The sequence below is a fragment of the Triturus cristatus genome, chromosome 11 (genome assembly GCF_964204655.1).
Source record: "Triturus cristatus chromosome 11, aTriCri1.1, whole genome shotgun sequence".
Lineage (NCBI taxonomy): Eukaryota > Metazoa > Chordata > Amphibia > Caudata > Salamandridae > Triturus > Triturus cristatus.
The window spans coordinates 164,402,029-164,424,321 of record NC_140594.1 but is presented as its reverse complement, the minus strand read 5'-3'; the positions used below and the strand labels follow the sequence as shown (position 1 = coordinate 164,424,321).

Genomic DNA, 22,293 nt, shown 5'->3' with positions numbered 1-22,293 from the left:
GCACTGGCGGTGCGACCTCCCGATTATGACTCGGGCAGTCGGACCACCGGCTTCGCCAGGGAACCGCCATTCCCTGGGGTAGGAGCGGCAGTCAGAGGCCATTCAACGACGGCATGGTACATGCTCTGTCAAACTGGAGGTTTGCCCACCTCATTTAGAGTCGGGCGAATGTTCAGCATGTTGACGGTGGAGACTACTCCATCTCCACCACTGACATACACCCCCTACAGCCCAACATGGTAGTTGGCCATCAGAGGTTTTGTCCACCCAGCATATTTTGAGTTGGGTGGCAAATGGCAGGTTCCTACTGTCCGTCACCGCCAGGTAAAACCTGGCATCGAGGAGAGTGAGAACTGTAAAATGACCCCTAAGGGAGTCATTGCCTTAGGATTTTGTTTTTGAAAACTAGAAAAAAAAATTGCATTTTGATGGATGGCTCTGTCTTGTTCAGAGTCTAAAGGTGCGACTCTAGTGTCCTTTGCTAGACAAATTTCTCAATGGCCTATGGCTCGGCCAGGATGCAGTCTATGCATCCCCTCATTCGGGAGCATATCTCTCATGCGGGAGCCTTATGACCATTATGGGCTCCAGTCTTCAATTCGGTTTGATGACTTAAGGTGGTTCTTTACCTGATGACACCGTTTCACAAAGAAGGGATCCTTCACATTGAGCTCCACACCTGTGAAATCAAATGCTCGATTGCCACTTGAAGGCCAAGAATCCCCAAACGGTGACCTTTATAGCAAAATCTCAAGGTATTACTCTTCAAATGATGGGATTTCTCCTGCCTGTTCAGCGCACTCAAAGGAACAGTTCTGAGTTCAATTGCTCGGTCATTGTCCGAGAGTTCTTTGATTTTGGCCGGATGCTAATGGAGGTCACCTCCAAGTAAGCCATCCTTTCATGTTGTTTATGCAGTTGATCCTCCAGTCTACCAACAGGGGTAAGCAATGTTGACCAAGGCCTACAAAATAGAGTTCTTCTCAATGCAGCCTTCCTTGTAGATCAATGCTCTTTGTGGTGAAAACAAATCACCACTGCCGTCTTTCTCCTCATTATTTTGCTTGCCTTACCATGTGCTTTAGCTGGCCTTCTATAAGCCTCAGCCTAGCTTTGGCAGCCACATCATCTGTACACCAGACTTATCAGATCCCTTCCCCCTTTTCATAGTACTAGACTTTATCTCATATTCTGGTAAAAGGCCTGGCCCCAGAAAGGTAGGCTGTCCATCTCTGGCATTTTCACAACTGTACTCTGCAATTTGACCTGTCCTTTACAAGAGGTCATTAGAATTTCCTTGAATCACCCCTTTGCACCACCTTAACGCAGCGTATGGGTTACTTGACTTTAAGATGGCTGCCAGTAAAACATGCCCAAGCGCCTTCCTCTTTCTCTTGCTCTGGCCACTTTGCTTCCAAATTGCTGCACTGCCTCACATGAGTGAGAACATCACCAGTAAAATCTTCTGCGGTGCTCACAAGTGAGGGCCAAGATAAGCATCAGTACAACTGTCAAGGCTAAGACAAATTGCACAATCTGGGATAGTGACTTTACTTCGCTGTGTCTTTTTTAGCAAGTTCCAATGACCTTACCAGGGACGCTTTCTCACTTCAGTATTACCCAGCTACCCTCATGTAGATTTGAGCTCTGCCTTAGGAGGATAGGTCTCTATCGCCTCCAATTTAGTGCTCCTCCAATAGAGGACAAATGCCATTCTTTCAAGGCCTGGACTGCAGCATGCCCTAGGACCCTGCTGAACCATGGACCAGGCTGATCTTTTTCCTCCTCCATCCTGATGGCTGCTAGTTTGGACAGAGGAAGTACTCTAATGACATCAATGTCAGGCAGGGTGAGGAAGTCGACACATGTCGACACACTCTGTAGGAAATTCCTCTATTCCACTCAACCCTGCCAGTCCTTCGCGTTGTGAGGAGTTCTTCCCTCCCTTTTACATGTCTAAGAATAACAAGGGCCCCATCAGTGGTAAACATGACCTCCCAAAGACATGGAGGACCACAACTTCAGCAGATAGCATTTCCTCGCTTGATATCAGAAAATAATTTTACAAAGGTTCTTGTGAGGTCTCTGTGATGGTAAAGGAACTGTTTCATTGTTGTTTATTCTGGGCATAGTCCTTTACACCATGCAGGGCAGTATCATCAAGTACCTGTTCCTGGCTTTGAAATATAGGTATTGGAATGTATTCCAAATTTGGGTCCGTTCGCTGCGGTGTCTCCTAAGTAATACAAATTACGCTGTATTATGTCAAGATAATTTAAATGGCACCAAACCAACTGAGCAGGTCCCAAGCACCGGGTACCAAGGTTCAGGCAAGACAGCACCCGGCGCTGCTGGGTCAAGAGACAGATATTCATGGCCCTGCAAACTGGTTGTGTTTGCTAAATCTAGCCACAGAGAGGACCAAAGGCTTTCACAGTGATGCACTCACGGTGTAGAAAGTCCTTTGCATATGTTGAGGTTAAGGAATGACAGAAATGTAGGAAAGAGAGAGTGCACAGTGTGGCATGCTTTTGAAACATTTTACAATGACAGAGGAGGCTCGGCTAGAAAATGTTTCTTGAACAACTGAGCAGGTCCAGAATGTAATTACTTTGTTTGCTGGCATCCAGTGCAGAGCTTTGTGGAGATTGGGGCACAGGAGGGGAGTTCCATGACTGACAGACGACTTCAGTCAGCAGGCAGAAAACTGTGCTTGCAACTGAATGGACAAGATTAACTGGTTTGGGGGTGGGGGGGGGGGGGTGACCTAGACAAAATCATTTATAAAAGTCCAGTCAGCTGGACAGATGCGTGTTAGAGATGCCCAACCACCGCAGGAGGGCTGAGAACAGACAGCATCGCCATCAATTTAGCTAAATGTACGTTCTCTGGTGTTCGCTAACGCTGCAAAGTGATAGAAGGGACACCACTGCAGGGCTACTGACACCAGGGCCATTATACATGATTTAAATGATGAGAGACTCTACAACAGTGTGCTAAGGCCCCCACTTGCAGCTCTTCTGCAAAGATTTTAGGAGACCCAAACGCAATTCTATGTTTTCATTCGGCTCTCCTCTAGGACAAAGAATATTTTGAGGCCAGCTTTTGTCATCTTGCGCCCTCTTGCCGCCATTTCGAGTGCCTTCATAAGGTAACTTCATACAAAGGCCTTACTGTAAGAACAACCTTGCCTTCTTAGATCTAAATGATACTTACAAAACAAAGAAAGAGATAAGCAGGTCAAGTCCAGAGAAACACACAAAGCAGAAGCGATCAGCTCCTTTTTGAGCAAAGATTGAACAGCAAGGGAAATTAGCAGACGGCCAGGCAATACTTACAGATTTGGCAACAGCGGATCCTTGAATATTGGAGGCTGATAGCCAGGTAGGAATAGTCCCTTGTAGTCCACCATTTCCAGCAGTGTATGTGTTGTGTCCCCATACTGAAATAAAAATAAATTTGACAAGCTGTTTTTAATTAACACCGATAATTCATGTTTACCAATTATATCATGTCTGGTCAACAATGGTAAAGTAGACGGATTCAGGCCAGACTGTCAGGGTACACACCGACTATGTAAATGAGTTCTATTTATATTTCTTATATGCACTCTACCAGTCCATCTTTTAGTGTTTTTGAGGATGAAAAAGTTGAAAAGATAGTCAAATCAAATACTCCCAAATATTGTGAAATAATCCATTCTCAGCCTGACTTTTTTTTTATTTTATTTTTATTTTTATCAACTCTAGAAACACCCAAAAGAATTTAACTGGAAGGCTGCTCATGTGCAAATGTATTTTATGTTGATATCCTGAAATTCAGGCATTGATCATGCCAATCTGGACTTAAGTTAGACCCTATTAAATACATGGTATTGAAGCATAGCATATTTTCCATTTATTTTAGGACAATTTTATTCTGAATACTAGATCAAGAGTAGTGTGTGGCTCAGCCTCCCCACCTCATCAAATTAAACTAGCTGTAGATCATATTAATTCAATTTAAAGCAATACATTGTCGTTATTTTTTTTTATAAGATTTCCCTTCTGTTTGTCATTTTTTTCACCAGTTTTCTTACTTTTTAAACAACTTAAATTTTCGTTCATACTATGGTGTATGTCGTTTTTACTGTATTTTATTCTACTGTTTTATACTGCAGCACTGCAACGAAAAGGAGTCAGGGAACATTATATTAAAACAAACTGTACAGGCTGAGGAAATGACAAATTAATAGGCAATGTACACAAACTTGAAAGTGTCTGAAACTAAAAAGTATTGTTTTTTTTTCACATTTACAAAAGTTATGTGTGATCCTAATGTATTCTTTAAAAGGGTGTTTTACTACTACCTTCTATAAAATAACATTTTAAAAATATGCCCACAGAGTTTTTTTACTTCGGTATTTTTACCAGAAGCTTATTACCAGTTGTTTTTCTTTATTCTTTTAATACATGGAAACATTATTGAAAACGTACTATCGGGACCTGCTCCCACTCCACCCTGTGATATGCCACGGTTAGTGACACAGCTAGTGAGACAGGTGGAATGCGAAATGGGGCTCTGACCCACCATCCCTGTCCTAGACCACGATGCGGGCCCACTGCATAGCAGTGGCGTAACAAAAGTTTAAGGGGCCCCCCTGCAATGTACACGGAGTGCTCAAGCCTGACTACAATCCTTAGGGGGCTCCCTGCAGCTCGGGGACCCCCGCACCACGGGTGATGCGGGGGGCCTCTGTTACGCCCCAGCTGCATAGGCCTGGTTACATTTTGTCTTGCCCTGCACTGGCAGCCATCTTGGATCCAGGCATGGCCCACAAATAAAGGAGACCACACCCTGCTTCAGCTGCCAGTTATTGAGACTCCATCCAACAAAGCACTAGTACTCCTAGATAAAAGAGACACAAGATTTAAATGGATTAAGGTTTGCCTCACTTGAGAAAAATATTTTTTCTTAAAAAAACAAAACTAAGAAGACAAAGACTAAGTGAGATTTTCTAGGAAAGAGAAAAATACTTTGGTCGAATTTCACTGGAAAAAAGGAAAGGACCTTGTTTAAGGTAGTGAATGAAACTACATGGTCTGTGAATCTGAGATTTTGTTCATGAATTCTTAGGAAGACAAAGACTTTTAAAGCAGGAAGAGACTTTTTGGGGGGAAAAGTGAAAACAGTTTGAGTGAGCACCTTTCTTGCAGGATGAAAAGATAACCCTGAAAAGCGAATCACAAGAATCAAAGATTTAAAAGACTGATTACAAGCATAAGAGAAAGATGTTATTTGCCTTGAATGAAGAGAAGAGCTCAAAGACTCATTGCCACACTTGAGACAAAAGACCATGTAAAGAACCCTTAGGGAAAGATTTAATTCAGAAAGTTTGGTAAGAGTCTAAGCAGGTATTTTGATACTTTGTTAAGTGAGAGTTTGGTATGTGAGGTGAGAGCATGAGTGGCACGCTCGTTAAGGTAATTGTGTCTGTGATTATGGCTATGTAACATGGTTACTACTTTTTTACAGTCCAGCATCTTAATGGTCCAGCTCAGACTCATTCCTCCTTCCATCACCACACAGGCAAAAGGACACAGTGTTTATTCTTCACTGTTGTTCTTGAGGTCCATCAATCAGGTAGGAGAGATCTTTAATTGTATCATACGCACCAGTTCGAGAACGTATTCCAAAGACCACACTCTGATGAGTCTTGACCTTCAACAGGATCTACTCCCCAGTGTTCTCTTCGTAACTCCCTCCCCCCAATACTTTGAGCCAGTTTGCCTTGTGACTTTATCAAAGGCTACTGCAGCAAGGTATGGACAACGGATGGTTGCATTTCGCTCCAAAGTAAGTATCAGCAGGCCCTGAAACGTGCCAAGTCCATGATATATACAGATCATAGACCTGCGTGGATCAGTTAATGTGAGCAGGAAATAAACACTTTTAAAATCTGCTCTTATATAATAAATGTTTCTACGGTGACATGTGCCAGTCTGCTCCAGATTTTCTTCTAATGTTTGCCTGTCTTGTGTCTCGACCAGAGTTTTTAAGTCCTGCCTATAGACAAACTTTTAGCTATGGAGGACAATACCAGTACTTGCAGTGGGCTTAGGGCCAGACCACTGCATTTCATTTGTCAACTTTCTTGTTAATCTCATTTGCTTACTTCTTATTCAATGGTTTTCTGTGCTCTTCCTGTGTTTGTCCCTCCTCTGAAACATAGCTTCTTTAGCATCCTTTTGAACAGATGAATTGTGTCCTTTAACCGTTTACCCACAGGGCACCACTTAGCTCCTTTTTTTCAACATGTCATGCAAGTGTATGTGTTGCCTTGATCTCCCTCTTATGTGCTGCTTCCCCACAGAAATCATTGCCCTTTCCATGTTTTTGAGTTCCTCCCTCGTCTGTTGCTTTTGCACCTCTCTCCAAGTTGCTTGTGTTTTAACTGTGTTTTCTACATGTTTTAATTTCACCCTCACCCCCAACCAACTCCACCATTGCTCTTATATTTTAAATTAATCTGTAGCCAGGCACAAAAAGTATGGAATATAATAGGCTTGGAAATCAGATATTTTTCTTACCGTTTGGAGTACAGCAAATTTCACTTTCCCAAACTTATCTTCCTCTATCCAAGGCTCCCGCACAATGGTTGCACCCCTCTCGCGAGCTTTCTGTAGGGTAGAAAAGTCCTGGTCTTAAAAAGGAACTGTTCAGGCCCTGTTGATGCACACACACCCTAACAGCCAACCAGATCTCTACAGACAGTGACACAGAACCTAGTGACTGTTCAGAAAGTATGGGCCTGATTTAGAGGACGGTGGATGGGTTACTCTATTACAAATGTGACAGATATCCTATCCACCGTATTACAAGTGCCATTGGATATAATGCACTTGTAAAATGGCGGACGGTATAACAATTCATCCGCCAAATTCTAAATCAGGCCTTAAGCAGAAACGGGCCTCACAATACACAAGGATTATAGAATAAATTGTTTGGGATTGGACGCTCCATACAAATTCAGCAGTAGTCACCATTCAAAAGGTTGGAGGGTGGACTGCTTATTTCATACACAAGGCTCCTCATTTGGAAGTAGCTGACATTAGACCAACTAAGTGTGAAAGGTCTGCATAGACTACACCATTCCTAAGGAGCAACATTTGGAACTAGTCAGATATAAATTGTTCAGATGGCAAATACCCTAACTGGTAGAGATCTCCAGCTAAACATACCAAGGACATAATACAACCAATATAAATCAATAGGTCTGATTTATAAGTGTAAGTGCCTGGATACTTCCACTCATGCAGTCACACAAATGTTTCCACGACAAGTGGCTTTACGGCTCATATCTTAAAACAATAAAATTGTGCAACACAATACAAGGAAAGAGTGACAAAAGAGAGAACATATGATGAAATGTACAATCCCAAGTGAAGTAGAAGTGCTAAACAATTCAAACAAAAGGAAAAAAACAATCCACAAAAGTACTCAGTATGGGCATTATCTACAATATTTTCAAATATGCAGATACAACAAATACAGTAGCGTCTGCAACACTACGAGTGAACATATGCTAGTCTTTTCACTATGTTTATGGTAACCTATTGTTTTAAGGGAATTGGTGCACCTTTCACTGTTATGTGTGGCTTTGACAATGATCGCCACGTCAAAACGCGTCAGAAAGCTGAATACAGTATTGCGGAACTAACATCTTGAAGTGCGAGCTTTTTTGTGTTGGTCACAACACAGCGGTTCTTTAATATATTTATATATATATATACACACACACACAGACTAAAGCACTGTTGTTTTACCAAATATATTTTATATTATATTCACTGGAAAAAAACAAAGGTTAAAGTGACGTTATAGTTAGGTATGGTAATAAGATCTTAGCTTCTGTTTAAAGAAAAAAATCCATGAACAAAACAAAGGTTAAAGTGACATTATAGTTAGATGGTGAAATAAAATAAGAAACAATGTTTAAAAACAAAAAAATCTGAAATACACCAGTTAACTAACTATAACTTGCTCCCGCCATCGTGCACTGCTTATGACCTCACATATTAAATCACTCATGAGGTGAGATAACATCATTGATGACATCACTAGTGACATTACTGATAATATTATAGTGATAAACTGATACAATTTCTAGATTCTCTATAACACGGCCTGGTTCATGAGATAGGCTTATAGACCCCTTTCCACCAAGAACTATGTTATGTCACTGTGCCAACACGAGACAGAAAGCCAGTTGGACTGCATGCATCCCACAAACCACTAAGCAATACTTGAGTGTGATGCATTTCAGGTAATGATCAATCTAGTGAAAAATCACAAGCATGATAAGTGGAACCCAAACTCACTTTCATGATAGACAAGCACACTCAGGACAGCAAAGTTTCCTATGGGAATAAACATGAAAAATCGCACTTATGGAACACCCCTTTTTTCTTGGCCCTGCGTGACAAATTGGCGTACAACTTTCTGTGAAGCAGCTAAAGTGCATAAACGTTTTGGGGAACATTTTGTACAGATTCATCAATTGGTGTCAAGGTATTAATAGAACTAAAATGTTTTTCTTATGGAAACTCTGACCTAACTATAACTACACAGTTGTGATTGCCAGTGTTTTTCAATTTATATTTCCTGATATCTTTTATCCCTCCTTTCTCCACTTGAAGTGACTCGTGCTTCCTGTATTTCAATTGTTCCAATTGTTGTCCTAGTCTATTTTAGGCACTCTACTCTTCCTCATCTTGATGGTAATCCCCAATGACGTTTCCAATGTCTAATTGCATTCTTTTTTTTAATAAAATCTTTTTATTAACATTTTGCATCATTACATTGGAAAGGTGAAGGACATTACATCATAGTTAGTTTCACATACATTGCAATTTTCTGAATTTTTACATAACAGCAATCAGCAATTCCCTTTGTTCACATTGCTTGGTCAATTATCTGTGATCGTTAAAAGGTCTTGTGGGATGCACCTTCCCCCCTCACCCCAGCTCAGAGCCCTACCCTATACTGGGGTTCTCAAGTGCCTCTAAAGGCTTCCCATGACCCCCACACCTGTCTAATTGCATTCTTGATATGTGACATTCTTCTTAGAGTATTGAACTTATCTCTAAAAAATAAAGTATGTATGGGTATATCCAAATAAAGGATGACGGAAGACTTATTTCCTTCCTTTATATGATGTGTTTGATACACTTCTCTTCAAAAAGTGGCGTGTACTGTAAATGATATTTTCCCTATATGAGGCTTTTGCACTTATTCCTTTAAAGTGGGGTGTACTCTGCTATACTGTTCTTTATTGCACAATTCTTACTGTATAGCATGTGTTGTGGATTATTCTCCTGCCTCCCTATATACAGTTATAGCACTTTTCCCTATAAAGTGCCTTATGTATCTTCCTATATGAGTCTATTGCACTTGTTCTGTTAAAGTGGCTTGTGCTAGGCTATACTAAAAGCATGCTAAAGTGCTTGGTGTCTTTTATTGCACAGTTCCTCCTGTGTGGCACATGCTGTGGGTTATTCTCCTGCCTCTCTATATTCAGTTATTGCACTTGTCCCTATAAAGTGACTTGTGCTGTGGTGTATAAAAATTCTAATAAGGTTCTTGGTGTTTATTATTGAATTGCGCCCCAATTTTCATTTATATTCTTCTCTCTACTTAACGTTCCATTCAAACTGTCTCAATACCATATTTCTTAATTTTATGCACGCCCCTCATTATTTCATAATAGTTCTAGAAAACTGCAAGAGCATTTCCCATATTAAAAAAGTTATCAATTTTTAGTTATATTGAGAGTTCTACTTTGAAGTCCCATTCCTTCTTGGGGTATCTCATTTATCCATTATGCATGGCCCCCTAAAGTGCTAACAATCACCTACAAATTGGTGTTTTGGATAAAGTGATAGTGCCTACATTGATTGTGAGAAGTTGGCCTGGTATATCATGGCCACTAATTAAAGTGGGTACCATGCACCAGTCTAAACAACCCTTATGGTGATTTAAGAGGTCAAAGATAACCTTAGAAAGCTATCCAAGTGGTAGCTGTGGAGAGCAGCCTTCAGGCTTAGTCTTGAAGGAATGTTGAGCAGCTTCTTTTACCAGAATGCAATCTTATTGTATTGGTTAAATGAAAGGAGAATCACACAGTAGTTATAAGAATATTTATTTATTATTATAACACCTTAAATACCTCACAGTATCTGCTACACGCAGATAAACACAAAGCACACAATACTGTAGCACAGAAACAAACACAAGTAGCACTAATACACAGTGGGCTCCAGGGGGAGACCGAACCATATACTAAAATAGTGGTATAAGAACCACGACTCGAGTCAAGACAGTGTCTGGAGGATGTAGAATCGCTGGGACCCCAAGGAATCACCCAAGGTAAGTAAGTAGGGACCCCACGGAGGACAGGTGCAGTGTGAAAACACGACCGCGTACTAGGTATAATTTAATGGGAGAGTCGCTGTTGTAGTTTTAAAGTTTAAGGACCTTTCCCAGTGGATTACGAGGAAACCCTTTGGAACATAGAAGGTTAGAGGGCCACCCCACCCGTGGATACCTAAGTACCAGAGTTACCTATCCCTGGGAAGCCTGGTGCATTGGGTTGAATTGGTTCGGAAACCGCCGTCGCTCTCAATGGGAGTCTTCAAAGAAATGTCACTGGTGGAAAGAAGAAAGGTGTCCGGTGGAATCCACAGGTGGATTCTTGATGGAAGGAACCTGGAAGCAGAGAGGACATGGTCTGGGTCACTCAGGAGTGACCAGGGCCTCGGTAGACAAATGCCCACCGATGGGTGGTGCTTCAGGTGTGAAGATGGAGACCTTGACTCTACAACTGCAGGGACCAGGAAATGTCGAGGATGACCAGGAGCCGGTTACGAGCTGTCCTACAAAGGATGTCGAGTGCTGAGGGGTCGGTGTTCGGCGGGAGCACCAACAAGCCATGGCAGTGGCAACCCACGAAGAAGGTCAAAGAAGATTACGGTCTGGCCCAGCAAGGACCAGGGGACTCACCACAGCAAGGGGAGTCAGGGCAGGCCTGGAGCAACCAGGGGAGTCCAAGAAAAGCAGTGTTGTCCCTCAAATGGACTCACAGGCCAAATGCACAGGAGTCACAAGGGGGCCACTAGCAGTTTTACAAAGTAAAAGCTTGCAGGGCAGTGCAAGGAGGCTGAAGTCCTTTGTACGAAATGTGCGCAGAGGTTGGGGCTATCGATATTCCAATGCACTTGGGTGGGAAATGCCAACAAGCATATGCACTTGCAAATGTACGCGGTGCACAGGGGTTCGGGTTATGCGGTTCCCACGAGGGATACTGGCCTCAAACTTGGTGAGAGGGCAGCTCAACATCAAGAAACATAGGAACCCACCACCTGTTTTGCTGGAGCCTTCGAAGTCCACAGGAGCTCAGGATCAGCAGACCGCTCAGTTGTGTTACGGTGCCTGCGAATGCAGGGAAGTGACTCCTTCACCCCAAGGGGGATACGTCAGTTGTCCTTGATGCTCCACAGGTCCTGCACAGAGCCTGTATGGTGCACTGGCACAGACGATGCTTTGGACGGAGAGGGAGGTGAAGTCGGGCCCAGTCGAAGTCCAGCGAAGTCCAGAGTGTCCAGACGGTCGAAGGCCAGTGGTTTCTTGATCGGAATCTTCTCCGCGTCTAATCTAGGGTCCTATAGCCAGGTAAGCCCTTTTGTACCCACAGGAGAGGGTTACACAGATTCAAGGGACCCTCCCAGGGGAGGGTCAGGACAGTGGAGAGGTAACTCCCATGTCCTTTGTCCAGTTTTGTGCCAGAGAGGTAGCCAACGGCTCCCAAAACTGGTTTGAACTGGACTAAGCACAGGGACACCAAATGTGCCCCTCTCACAGACTTTCAGGCACTTTGGAAGTGCACCCACCCAGCTCCAATACACTAAATCCTGTCTGGGAGTTGGTCACACCTACCTGTGACAGGATGTTTATTGTGCTGCTTTCCCCTGCTCGAGCTTGGCTCAGCAGCAGGAGGGCAGAAATGTGTCTCTGGTCGACAGCAACCATTTGTGCTGTCCGGGTCGAGAAGGCTGGAATGGGAAGACCAGGGACCACACGAAGCTTGCTTCTGAAGGGTGAAATCATACCTCCCACCCCAGTTACCGGTGTGGTTGTATGATTCCAAGGTGTTTATACCAAACACAACATGGTTTGTTGCAGCCATTTTTTAGATAGCATTTTATTTGAGCATATAATGTACCTCTATCTATATGTCTGGCTGTGTCACCGACAACTGGGGACAATGGTCTCCGAAGGCTGCAGGGGTGCTCTGCTCATGCAGGGGCACCCTCTCATGTAAAACCCAGCACCCTGCCTTCAGGATTCTTAAGGCCTGCTTTAGGGGTGACTTATAGGTTTTGAGTGTAGTGACCTATAGATTTAGTAAATCTATATCTAAAGTAAGTGGTGCATGCATCATCTTACACAGGCTACAATGGCAGACCTGCAGTTCCACTTTGCATGGCCTCTCATGGGTGGCATAATACATGCTTCAGCCAATGGGAGGACTCTGGGGTACCTGTGCCATGGGTATATGTGTACCATATACTAGGGACTGACAAGTGTACCCCAGTATCCAATCTGGAGTGTACCTAAGTACATGATATAACATTTTAGGGAGAAAGCAGATAGACTGGGGTCATGATTAGCAGGATCCCAGTCAGACTGGTCAAAAACAGAGTAACATCAAGCAAAAAGTGGGGGTAACCATAAGAAGCATAGCCTACATTCCTACATTGATCATAAAGCCTTCACAGTCACTTAATATTACATGTCCAAGGGATCCGGAAAAAATACATATCATAACCATTTTTATTTTTTAATTTTTTATTTCCTTTCATGTCTTGGTCCTTGAGACAGTTTGATTTTATACTTTTACGCAACAATTCAGTTGAGTCCAGTCCATGCACGAACCCATGCTAGGTTGCAAATCCCCAATTCCAAGATCAGATTTGCTCCAGGTGGACTCCATTATGTAACAAGAGGAAAGAATATTTTTGTGGAGATTATGCTCAGCGGTCAAAGATGTATGTGTAGTTCAGCATCTGTATTATGTCCCATCTGGACTTCTGTGCCCATCGAGATTAGTTTGGATTCCTCTCTTCTCAGTTGTCTCTCTCTGTTACCTCCTCTTGGAATTTTTGGTATATGCTGGATTCCAAAGTAAACAAAACCTTTTAAGGAGCGGTTGTGCACCTTCTCAAAATGATTAGCCATTGGATAACTCATGTCTCTGTTTCTGATGACTCTCCATATATTGTAATATTCGTAGTTTAAATTTTTGATGGTGCTACCCACATAATATTTGTTGCAACTGCATTTAAGGGGGTATACTACGAATTCAGTTCCACATGTGATTCTGTCTTGTAATGTGTTTTCTCCGTCCAGTGTTACAAATGTCTTCCGAGTGATCCAGAACTGACATGCTCTGCAAGAACCACATTTTATAAAGCCTTTTATGTTGCCTGCTAGCCCATTCTTTTTTCTGGGTGTTTCCAAATGACTCCTTTTCAAGATATCTCCCAACAATTTTTTTTTTTTTAGTGTTATTTTGTGACTTTGGTCCACCACATTTTTTTATAAGGTTCTCCTTTCGCAATATACTCCAGTTCTTCTGTAGTATTTTCTTTATAGTGGGGTGTGCTGAGTTATATTCCAAGAGAAGTCTTTTTGTTTCATCTTTCTTTTGTTCCTACTTAGTTGGATAAAGTACTTGTGCTCTTGTCTTTCTTCTGACTCTTTCACTGTCATCCTGCAGTACACTTGCTGGATAGCCTCGTTGAATAAATCTTTCTGTCATCCTTCCCATTCCTTTTTTAAATTGTTCTTCTGTTGTGCAGGTTCTTTTTGCTCATAGCATTTGGCTATATGGAATGCTCCACTTCAATGTCAATGGATGCCCACTATTGGCATGCAATATAGAATTTGTGGCCGTGGCTTTCCTGTGGATGGGTGAAACCAGACTTCCATCTTTAACATCTAGATTTACATCTAAAAATTCACAATGTGTCTTACTGATAGTTGAATTAAATTGATGTTTAATGTTACAATAAAATCCTCCAGTTCTGATATCTCTCAGTGGCACAAGATGAATTAAGTAATCTATAAAACAACACCAGAGCATGACCTTTTCCATATTGACATTGTTATCCTCTCTCCAGACAACCTCCTTCTCCCACCACCCCATGAATAAATTCGGTTAGGTGGGGCGAAGGTGGGGCCCATGGCCGTGCCCTGTAACTGGAGGTAGAACTGTCCATTGAAGGTAAACATATCGTGAGTAAAGCCATATTCCAACATGTCCATCACCATTTGGGTATGTTCCATGTACTCAATTGGTCTATCTCTTAAAAAGTGTTTGCATGCTGTAATACCATCCTTGTGATTAATGGACGTGTAAAAGGAGATTACATCGAGAGTTAGCATGACATTCTCTGTTCTCCACAGTATTCAATCAACTTTTTGAAAAAAGTCAGCCAAGTCTCTTAAGTATGAGGGTAATGATGTGACATATGGCTGTAAAAATAAGTTGAGATATTGTGAGCAATTTTCCATTAGTGAGCCTCACTACTGGCCTGCAGGGTAGGGCTTCCACATTCTTATGAATCTTCGGTAGAAAATAAAATGTGGCCACTTTAGCATGTTCAGTTTTTAGGTACATATATTCCTTCCATTCCAGTAAGTTTTTTTCATGCCATATTTATATCTTCTTGTGGAATTATTTTTCCATTTCTTTCAAAGGGTTTGACGAGTGGCATTAATAGTGTGTCACATTATTAAGTTGTCTTCTTGCCCCTTTTAATTATAGTTCCCTGTCCATTAAAACTATATTACCTCCCTTATCAGAAGGCTTTATGATAAGGGATGGATCTTTTTTCAGAGTTGTAATGTCCAGCCAATCTTTGAAGGAAAAGTTCCCCCGATCCTTTCAGTTGCACCACTTGCCTCTCAATTTATTCAAGTCATCACCAATTATTTCATAGAACAAATTGATTTTATTTCCCAGGGGTAACTGTGGGCAGAATTTTGACTTTCTTTTACATCCACTCGGAGCTGACTCATCTGTGGTGAAACCCATCTGAATCAATTTCTCAGTTTTAATTATTACTCTCTCATATGTATTTTCCATGTGTCTTACTACTTCTCTAGATTGTTCTTGTGCAAGATCATATTTTTGTTGGAATTCTTTTTCTGGTTCTGAGGCTGCCCCCCCCCCTGCTAGATCCTGGATCTGGATTTCCAATAATTCGGTTATGTCTCCTATTCTGAAAGATGAGGGTTTCTGTTTCTGGAACTTCCTGACTATATTTTTCTTTGATTTCAATTGAAAGTGCGCATGTAATTTCAGTTTCCTGATGTATTTATACAGTTCAATTTGTGTGTCAGTTAAATCTGGAGTCGCTATAGGGCAATAGGTGAGGCCTAGGTTCCAAATTCTTTCTTGGTCCGGACTCAGGTAAATGTTTGATACATTTATTACAATGGATTTGATGCTCTGGGAATGATTCTTTTCAATGGCTGTTCCTTCATCTGTTGTTAAGTTCTCCCTCTCCCTTTCGCCTTTCCTCTGCCTCTCCTTGCTCTCCTTTGTCTTTTTCTTGGTTTCGTGCTCCTTGATTTCCCCCACCATGTCCCGTGGACATCTGTAGTATTCGTAGTTCCCGGTGAATATCCAGTTGCTCTGCAGGTGCTTCATCCACCCTCGAGCCTGCATCCAAGCTCATTTTGCTTTCACTAGGTCTTTCAACACAAGATTTTTCTAATTTATCCTTCATTCTCAAGTGATCAAACCTTTTGGCGAAAGTGAATATTCAACCATGTTGGTAATCTAGCCAGTCTCTAATAAATTTGCGCTTTTCTTTCAGTGATCCCTTCTTCATAACTCTGTAGATTCTTTTCCATCTTTACCAGTAGGTCTTTTACTGGTGGGTATTTTTTCTCAGGCTCCATTTCCTTTGTTATTTTGTAAATGATGGCTGTTTGCTGTTCCTTTTTTTTGCGTGTTTGATTAAGGTATGCATTAACTAAATGGAATATTCTCCTGTGTTTTCACACCATTCCTGAATTAAATCTTCATCCATATCCTGATAGGTTGGAAGGAGCATTGTTCGTAGACCTCTCGGGACCCTTTTATGTTTTAGATATTTCGTCAAAGAGGTCATTTCCCACCATTGTTTAGATTCCATTCGTCTGGCTTTCTTCAATTCCCTAATCCATTGTATTGGTGTTTTGTCTTTCAAGCTTCCTTGAACTGCATCTCTACTCATGCTTCCTGTGTCACTGAATGTGCGTTCTGCCACTTGCATCCATTTTGCTATTCTTTCATTAATTTTCTGTGCCCCAAGGGGTTGGTTATCCGCGCCCTAAGTTCACCTGTTCAATTTGAGTTCTTTAATTCATTATGCCACACTTCTTAGTGTATTAGCTAAATCTTCTCCTTTTGTGATCCTGCACTAAAGTTTTATTTAGTTTCCTTTATTTTGCTTGTTTTATTTTATATATGAAAGTTAAATCCTTCCTCAAACAGGTGTTTCTTGATAGCGTGCCAGTTGTTGTTATCTAACCGCTCTTTGCAGGAACTGTACTTTCTCCCATTCGCGTTGATCAATTCCAGATGAGGTTCAGATTGGAGCTATGCCTTCATTCTAACAATGTCCACAGGCGATATCATGCACTTCTGTTTGATGAGACCCCCCTGAGCAAGGTAAGTACACACCCCAAGTACCCTCCGATGCCCCAGAACATACCCCCTTACCTTCGGAGTCCACAGTCTCCCGGCGCGCTTGGTCCTCGTTTTCCTGTTGTTTTCTCGGCGGAGGGCTATGATCCTTCACCACAATTCCTCTATATCGTCCTGTTTCATCAGTAATAGTTCACTTAAGGTCCAGCAACGAGAAAGCCCTGAAATTCGCCAGCTATGGTGCTCATCTTAAGGGTTTTGGGGGGTCTTTATTCAGAACAACTTTGAATTTTACAACCCATTTTCTCATATTTCAAGTCCACTTGGTGCCAAACAATACTTAAGTATACATTAAGCTTTTAGTAACAAGGTCACATAAAAACAGTTCAAATACACTGAAACTGGGGCTCAAAAAAGCTGACACTGGGTAGACAGCGAGAGAAAGAGATTGTGTGAAGGGTTCAGGCAGGCAAAGATGAGGGATAGAGGTTGATATAAGGAAATAGACTGGTGTTCACTTTACCGAGGGGCCTTGTTATGTGGAGGCCATCACTCATGCCCTCACTATGTGTAGACAGCCTTTTTTAGGTCTCACTGAGTCAGCGCATGCGCTGCTCTGCGAGACATTTAGTGTATGGGTGTTCAAAGTGCTGCCACAGGCTTTTGGTGGCCTAAAGCTTGCGTGCACGCGAGCGTGCACGCGCGCATCCACCATCTGTCTTTCCTCTGCCACGCTTGATCGCGATGACTTTTACTTTCGCGTGCCGCGCTGCCGTGTCACTTTCACGGCCGCGCGGCCAATGCTTGTTGTTTCTTCTTTTGTGTCCTCCGGAATATTCCCCTATGGCTGTTTATTTCACGTCTCCTGTTCCACGGAATGCGCCTGTCACCGAAACAGCGGGCTGCCATGTTAGGAATGTTAATATGTGAATTAAGGTGTCAGGCCAGGTGAACCGTTTAGCGTGACAAAACGCAACTCGCTGAATCCGATTTCGCCATGTTGGTCGGCAGTTTCTGTCTTTTTCATGGACAGCCTATGCTCCACTCCAGTGCATCCCGTACTATTTCTGCCGCTGAAGCAATTACTCACGCCTTTTCGTCAATGGTCAACATTTTTTTAAAAAATCCTTTCGCGTAGAACCATTCTCAAATGCTTATTTTTCTTTTTAGCCCTCAGATATCATTAAGAGCTTGGACTGGACACTCTTGCTTGCATTGTAGTCTGTAAACTGGTCGTTCTTGTTTATAGTGTAATCAGAATGAACAATTTATTTAAAACCATTGTGGACGCATTTTCATCCTTCGGCTTTCAGAAACAAGAATCATTAATAAATTAGTTCATTCCAGTCTCAACCTATCCCCCCTCAGGAGCTGCCACTGAAACACAATAGAGAAGACTTGAGGTGGTGCAAAAACAAAATGATGGTACTGTTATACTTGCACATGAACGCATATATGAATGTGTCAGGAATAAAATAAATACGTTATTCATGCAAACTGAGATTGTACAGTCTTCAAATTTGCCACCCCGTTTTTCTTACAGAGTGGTGTTTAATTTAATTTTGTTTCAAAGCGCATTTGTAAAATGCATTGTGAGAACCTAAGCTCTCAATGTGACCATATGTGTCCATTTTGGGGAGTATGGCATTTCAGTAAGCCTTGTGTCTCACAATAACGCTTCGGTGTACTAACCTCAGGAGAACATATACCGGCATGTTTAAGCTAATCTTCCTTAGGTCTAGCATGACAGCACAACTGTTGCATTTGCCTGTTTTTGCCATTTTTAGGTTTCGCTTGCACTGTGCTTGCGAAATGTCTTGTAAATAAAACAAGCATTGGCATAGCCAATAGGTCTCGCCTTTGGGACCTTATAAGTGTTTAGCTATGCAACAGTTGATGTTGCTGCACCTAGGATGTTGTGCTGCATAACTAAATTCTTATAAGGTCCCAAAAGCGAGACCTATTGGCTATGCCAATGCTTGTTTCACATGCTATCAGATAATGTTATGTTATGTTATGTTATGTTATAGTGTTTTTGTATAGCGCCTATCACCACCGGTCTCTAAGCGCTCAAACAGAAAAGGAACATAAACTGCTGTCTCCAAGATCACTCCGCCATCCCCCTAATTAGGGCAAAGATGTTGTCTTTTTAAACAGATAAGTCTTCAAGTTCTTCCTGAAAGACAATAGCTGCAAGTCTGTCTTCAAGCTAGCCGGAAGCTCATTCCACAATTGCGGGAGAAGTACAGATAGAGCCCTGCCCCCTTTAGATTTTAACTTAAATCTGGATTGAATCAGGTTGGAGCGCAAGGTTCTGCCTGGAAAGTACTTCCTCAGGCACTGTTTAATGTATTCTGGGGCTTTGCCAAAAATTGCCTTGTGAGCCTTGCAGAGACACTTAAACTGCACTCTAAACCTAACAGGTAGCCAGTGTAGCTTCCGGAGAAGTGGGGTTGCGTGCGAGTTCCTGGGTAGGGAATAGATCAGCCTGGCCGCATCATTCTGCACCACCTGCAGTTTCCTCAACAACTTCTGCGGCAGGCCAAGATATAAGGCATTGCCATAGTCCAGCCTCGAGATGACTGTGGCGGACACAATGGACTGCAGAGTGGGGGCTGATAGAATAGGTGCTAACTTTCGCAGTTGCCTCAGCACCCCCGTGCAGGACCCCACCACCGCCGAGACTTGGGGGGCCATGGAAAGGTCTACATCAATCTTTAGCCCCAGGCTTTTGACCACCCTACCAGGAATAGGTGTTGTACCTAGTTCTGGAGGCCAGAACATGTCGCACCAAGGATTGACTCGATTTGTGATGACCAGCACCTCTGTTTTTTCCGCGTTCACTTTCAGAAGGTTATTGGTCATCCAATTTACAGTGAATCGGAGCAAATTCCTTACCGATTCCTGTGCTTCCCTTGTATCTTCCAGCTGGACCAATAGCTGGGTATCGTCAGCATAGTTAAAAGTTTGACAGTTCCTATGCATTAACTCCTCCACCAAGGGTTGTAGATAAATATTAAAGAGCAGGGGGGACAGAGCGGACCCCTGGGGTACACCCCAGGTCACATCACTTGCCTCAGATAGCTGATCTCTCAGCTGCACCCTCTGGGTACGACCCGTCAGAAAAGATTCAAGCCACTTGAGCGCTTGTCCTGTTATTCCCAGCTTTGCGATACGGGCCAGCAAGATGGTATGGCTGACCGTATCGAATGCCGCCGATAAGTCCAGCAGAATCAGGGCACAAGGCTGTTTATTGTCCGCCCTGATTCTCAGCTCATCAGTGACGTGGCCATTACTAGCTCTGTACTATGTTGGGGCCGAAAGCCCGCCTGCCTGGCATGGAGAAAACCATGTTCCTCCAGGTAGCTAGCCAGTGTGTTCAGGACATGTTTCTCCAGGATTTTGCCCAGTAAAGGCAGCTGCGAGATGGGCGTATAGTTCTTTAAAGCCTTGGTGTCTGCTCCTGCTTTCTTTAAGAGTGGAGAGACCCTGGCTTCCTTCAGCTGGACTGGGAGATAGCCCACCTCTAATGAATCGTTCAGTAGGCTCAACAGTTGAGTTTGAATACCAGACAGGGCCATTTGAAAGATTCTCGGGGGGCATGGATCCGTACTGGAATCGGACTTGACTTGGCCGACAAGCTCAGCCAAGCTCTCCTCGTCAATGCATGGGAAACTGTTCAACGTCCCTATCGACTCCTGACTAGCAGGGCAAGATGACAGCAGAGGATCAACTGGGATCTCCGTGATGTCCCTAATAATGTTCTGTACTTTCTGAAGAAAGAACCTCTGAAAGGTGTCGCAGTCGGGTTGGTCACTAGCAGGAATCATCCCATCAAGGTGCGTTAATTCCCTTAGGATCGCAAAGGTCTCCCTTTGTTTATTCGTGGCCCCTCTAATCCTATTCTCATAGAAGGCTGACTTCCTCACCAGGATATCGGGCTTATATTTTGAGAGAAGCATTTTATAGGTATCTGATTCCGCAGGGCTATAGCTAAGTCTCCACCTTCTTTCCGCCTTGCGGAGGGCTTGTTTGTGAGGCATCAAACCACAGTGCTCCCTTTCCTTTTGCTCTGGTCTTCTCCAGCCGCTCACGAGCCAATTTGTCCAGGGCGGCGCGGATCCAGGCCATAAGGGATGTAGTATCGGAGTCTAGATTTGACTCCCTCATCTTAGAAGGTGAAGTGGAAAGCAGCGAGGAGAGTAAAGAATCTGCCTCTATCTTCTTCCAGGACCGGACCTTTCTCCATAATTGACTGGACACTGCAGGTGAGGGGTCTCCTGGAACCCAGCACTTGATCAGGAAATGGTCTGACCATATACAGGGAATGGTCTCAGTTATTTCTGTCTGGGATATGGAGGACCAGATTAAGTCTAGTGTATGGCCCTTCTCATGCGTTGGTCCCACTACTAGTTGCTGTAAGTTAAGCGAAGAAAGATTATTTTTGAATTCTACCTCTGTGGGGTCTTTAGGTACCTTATCCCAGTGGTAGTTGAAGTCCCCTACCACCATAAGGGATTTATATCTGGAGGCCAGATCCACCAAGAGCTCCAGAAAAGCATCATTGAAATCTGGCGAGCTCTGTGGTGGGCGGTACACAACCAGCAGCATGATACAGGAGGATTTAAGTGAAACTTTTATCCCCAGGAGCTCCGCACAGTCACAGTTTTCAGCTACGACCTGTGTCACCTTAAGACTTTTTTTAAAAAGCAAGGCAACTCCCCCCCTCTACAATCATTAGGGCGATTATACCATAACGCATCAAAATCCGGAGGCAAAGCCGCCAGTATGCCGCCAGTATGTCCGGAAGTGTAGTGAGTATTGCGTGAGTTATGGTGTGCATTGGGCGGTGCACAACATAACTGGCATAGTTTACTGCTTTTTTGGTTTTCTGTTTGTTGAACCATAACTGACCTTTAACTTTGTTGCAGTGAATTTCATGTTTTATTTATGATGTGCCAAATTCACTTGCCATATACCAATTCTGTGCTTTGAATGGCCTTCGGTCAAGCTAGGCACCGAACCCGCTTTGGCTTGCCAGGCCTTGAACTGTGCTCATTTTTGTAGCTGCCAGGTTTCATGCCGATTCATCAAACATCTGCAAACTTGCTAGAGAGTGAAACGTTCATTGCCACCCCATTTATCTTTACCACCTTTGGATACATCTGCTCAAGATTTGATCTAACCAACAGGGGTCTAAATCTTCTAAATGTCTACAAACCTTTGTGTGGATTCATTAAACTATTCCAAATTAGTTAGCAAATGAACATTTCTTTGACCGTCCCTTAACATCGGCCTTCTCTCCGTGGTACTGAGAATTGAGAAAACCAACAGTGTCTCCAAAATCTCATGCAGCTCTATCAAAGGTATAAGTAAATCAAAAATCTGTTCCCTTCCCCCTTTCAGTCCTCTTCCTTTAGAGCTGCACAAACCTTAGATACCAACACGGGGTGTAACTTGCTCGCTGCCTGCCACATTTGATGCAGATTCATCAAACAGCACTCAAATTGCAAGCAAATGAAGTATTGCCTGGTCCCCTACTGATAGACTAGGAC

General features: G+C 42.9%; 1 protein-coding gene across 1 annotated transcript in view; it reads right to left on the bottom strand.

The window, feature by feature from the left end:
* Positions 1-22,293, bottom strand: part of HPD (4-hydroxyphenylpyruvate dioxygenase) — a 137,186-nt gene that overhangs the window by 26,873 nt on the left and 88,020 nt on the right. Inside the window, exons 7-8 of the mRNA XM_085633073.1 lie at positions 6,570-6,659; positions 3,339-3,442 (exon numbers count right to left, since the gene is read on the bottom strand). Coding sequence (XP_085489199.1) covers positions 3,339-3,442; positions 6,570-6,659 — 194 coding nt within the window. The remainder of the gene's footprint in view (positions 1-3,338; positions 3,443-6,569; positions 6,660-22,293) is intronic.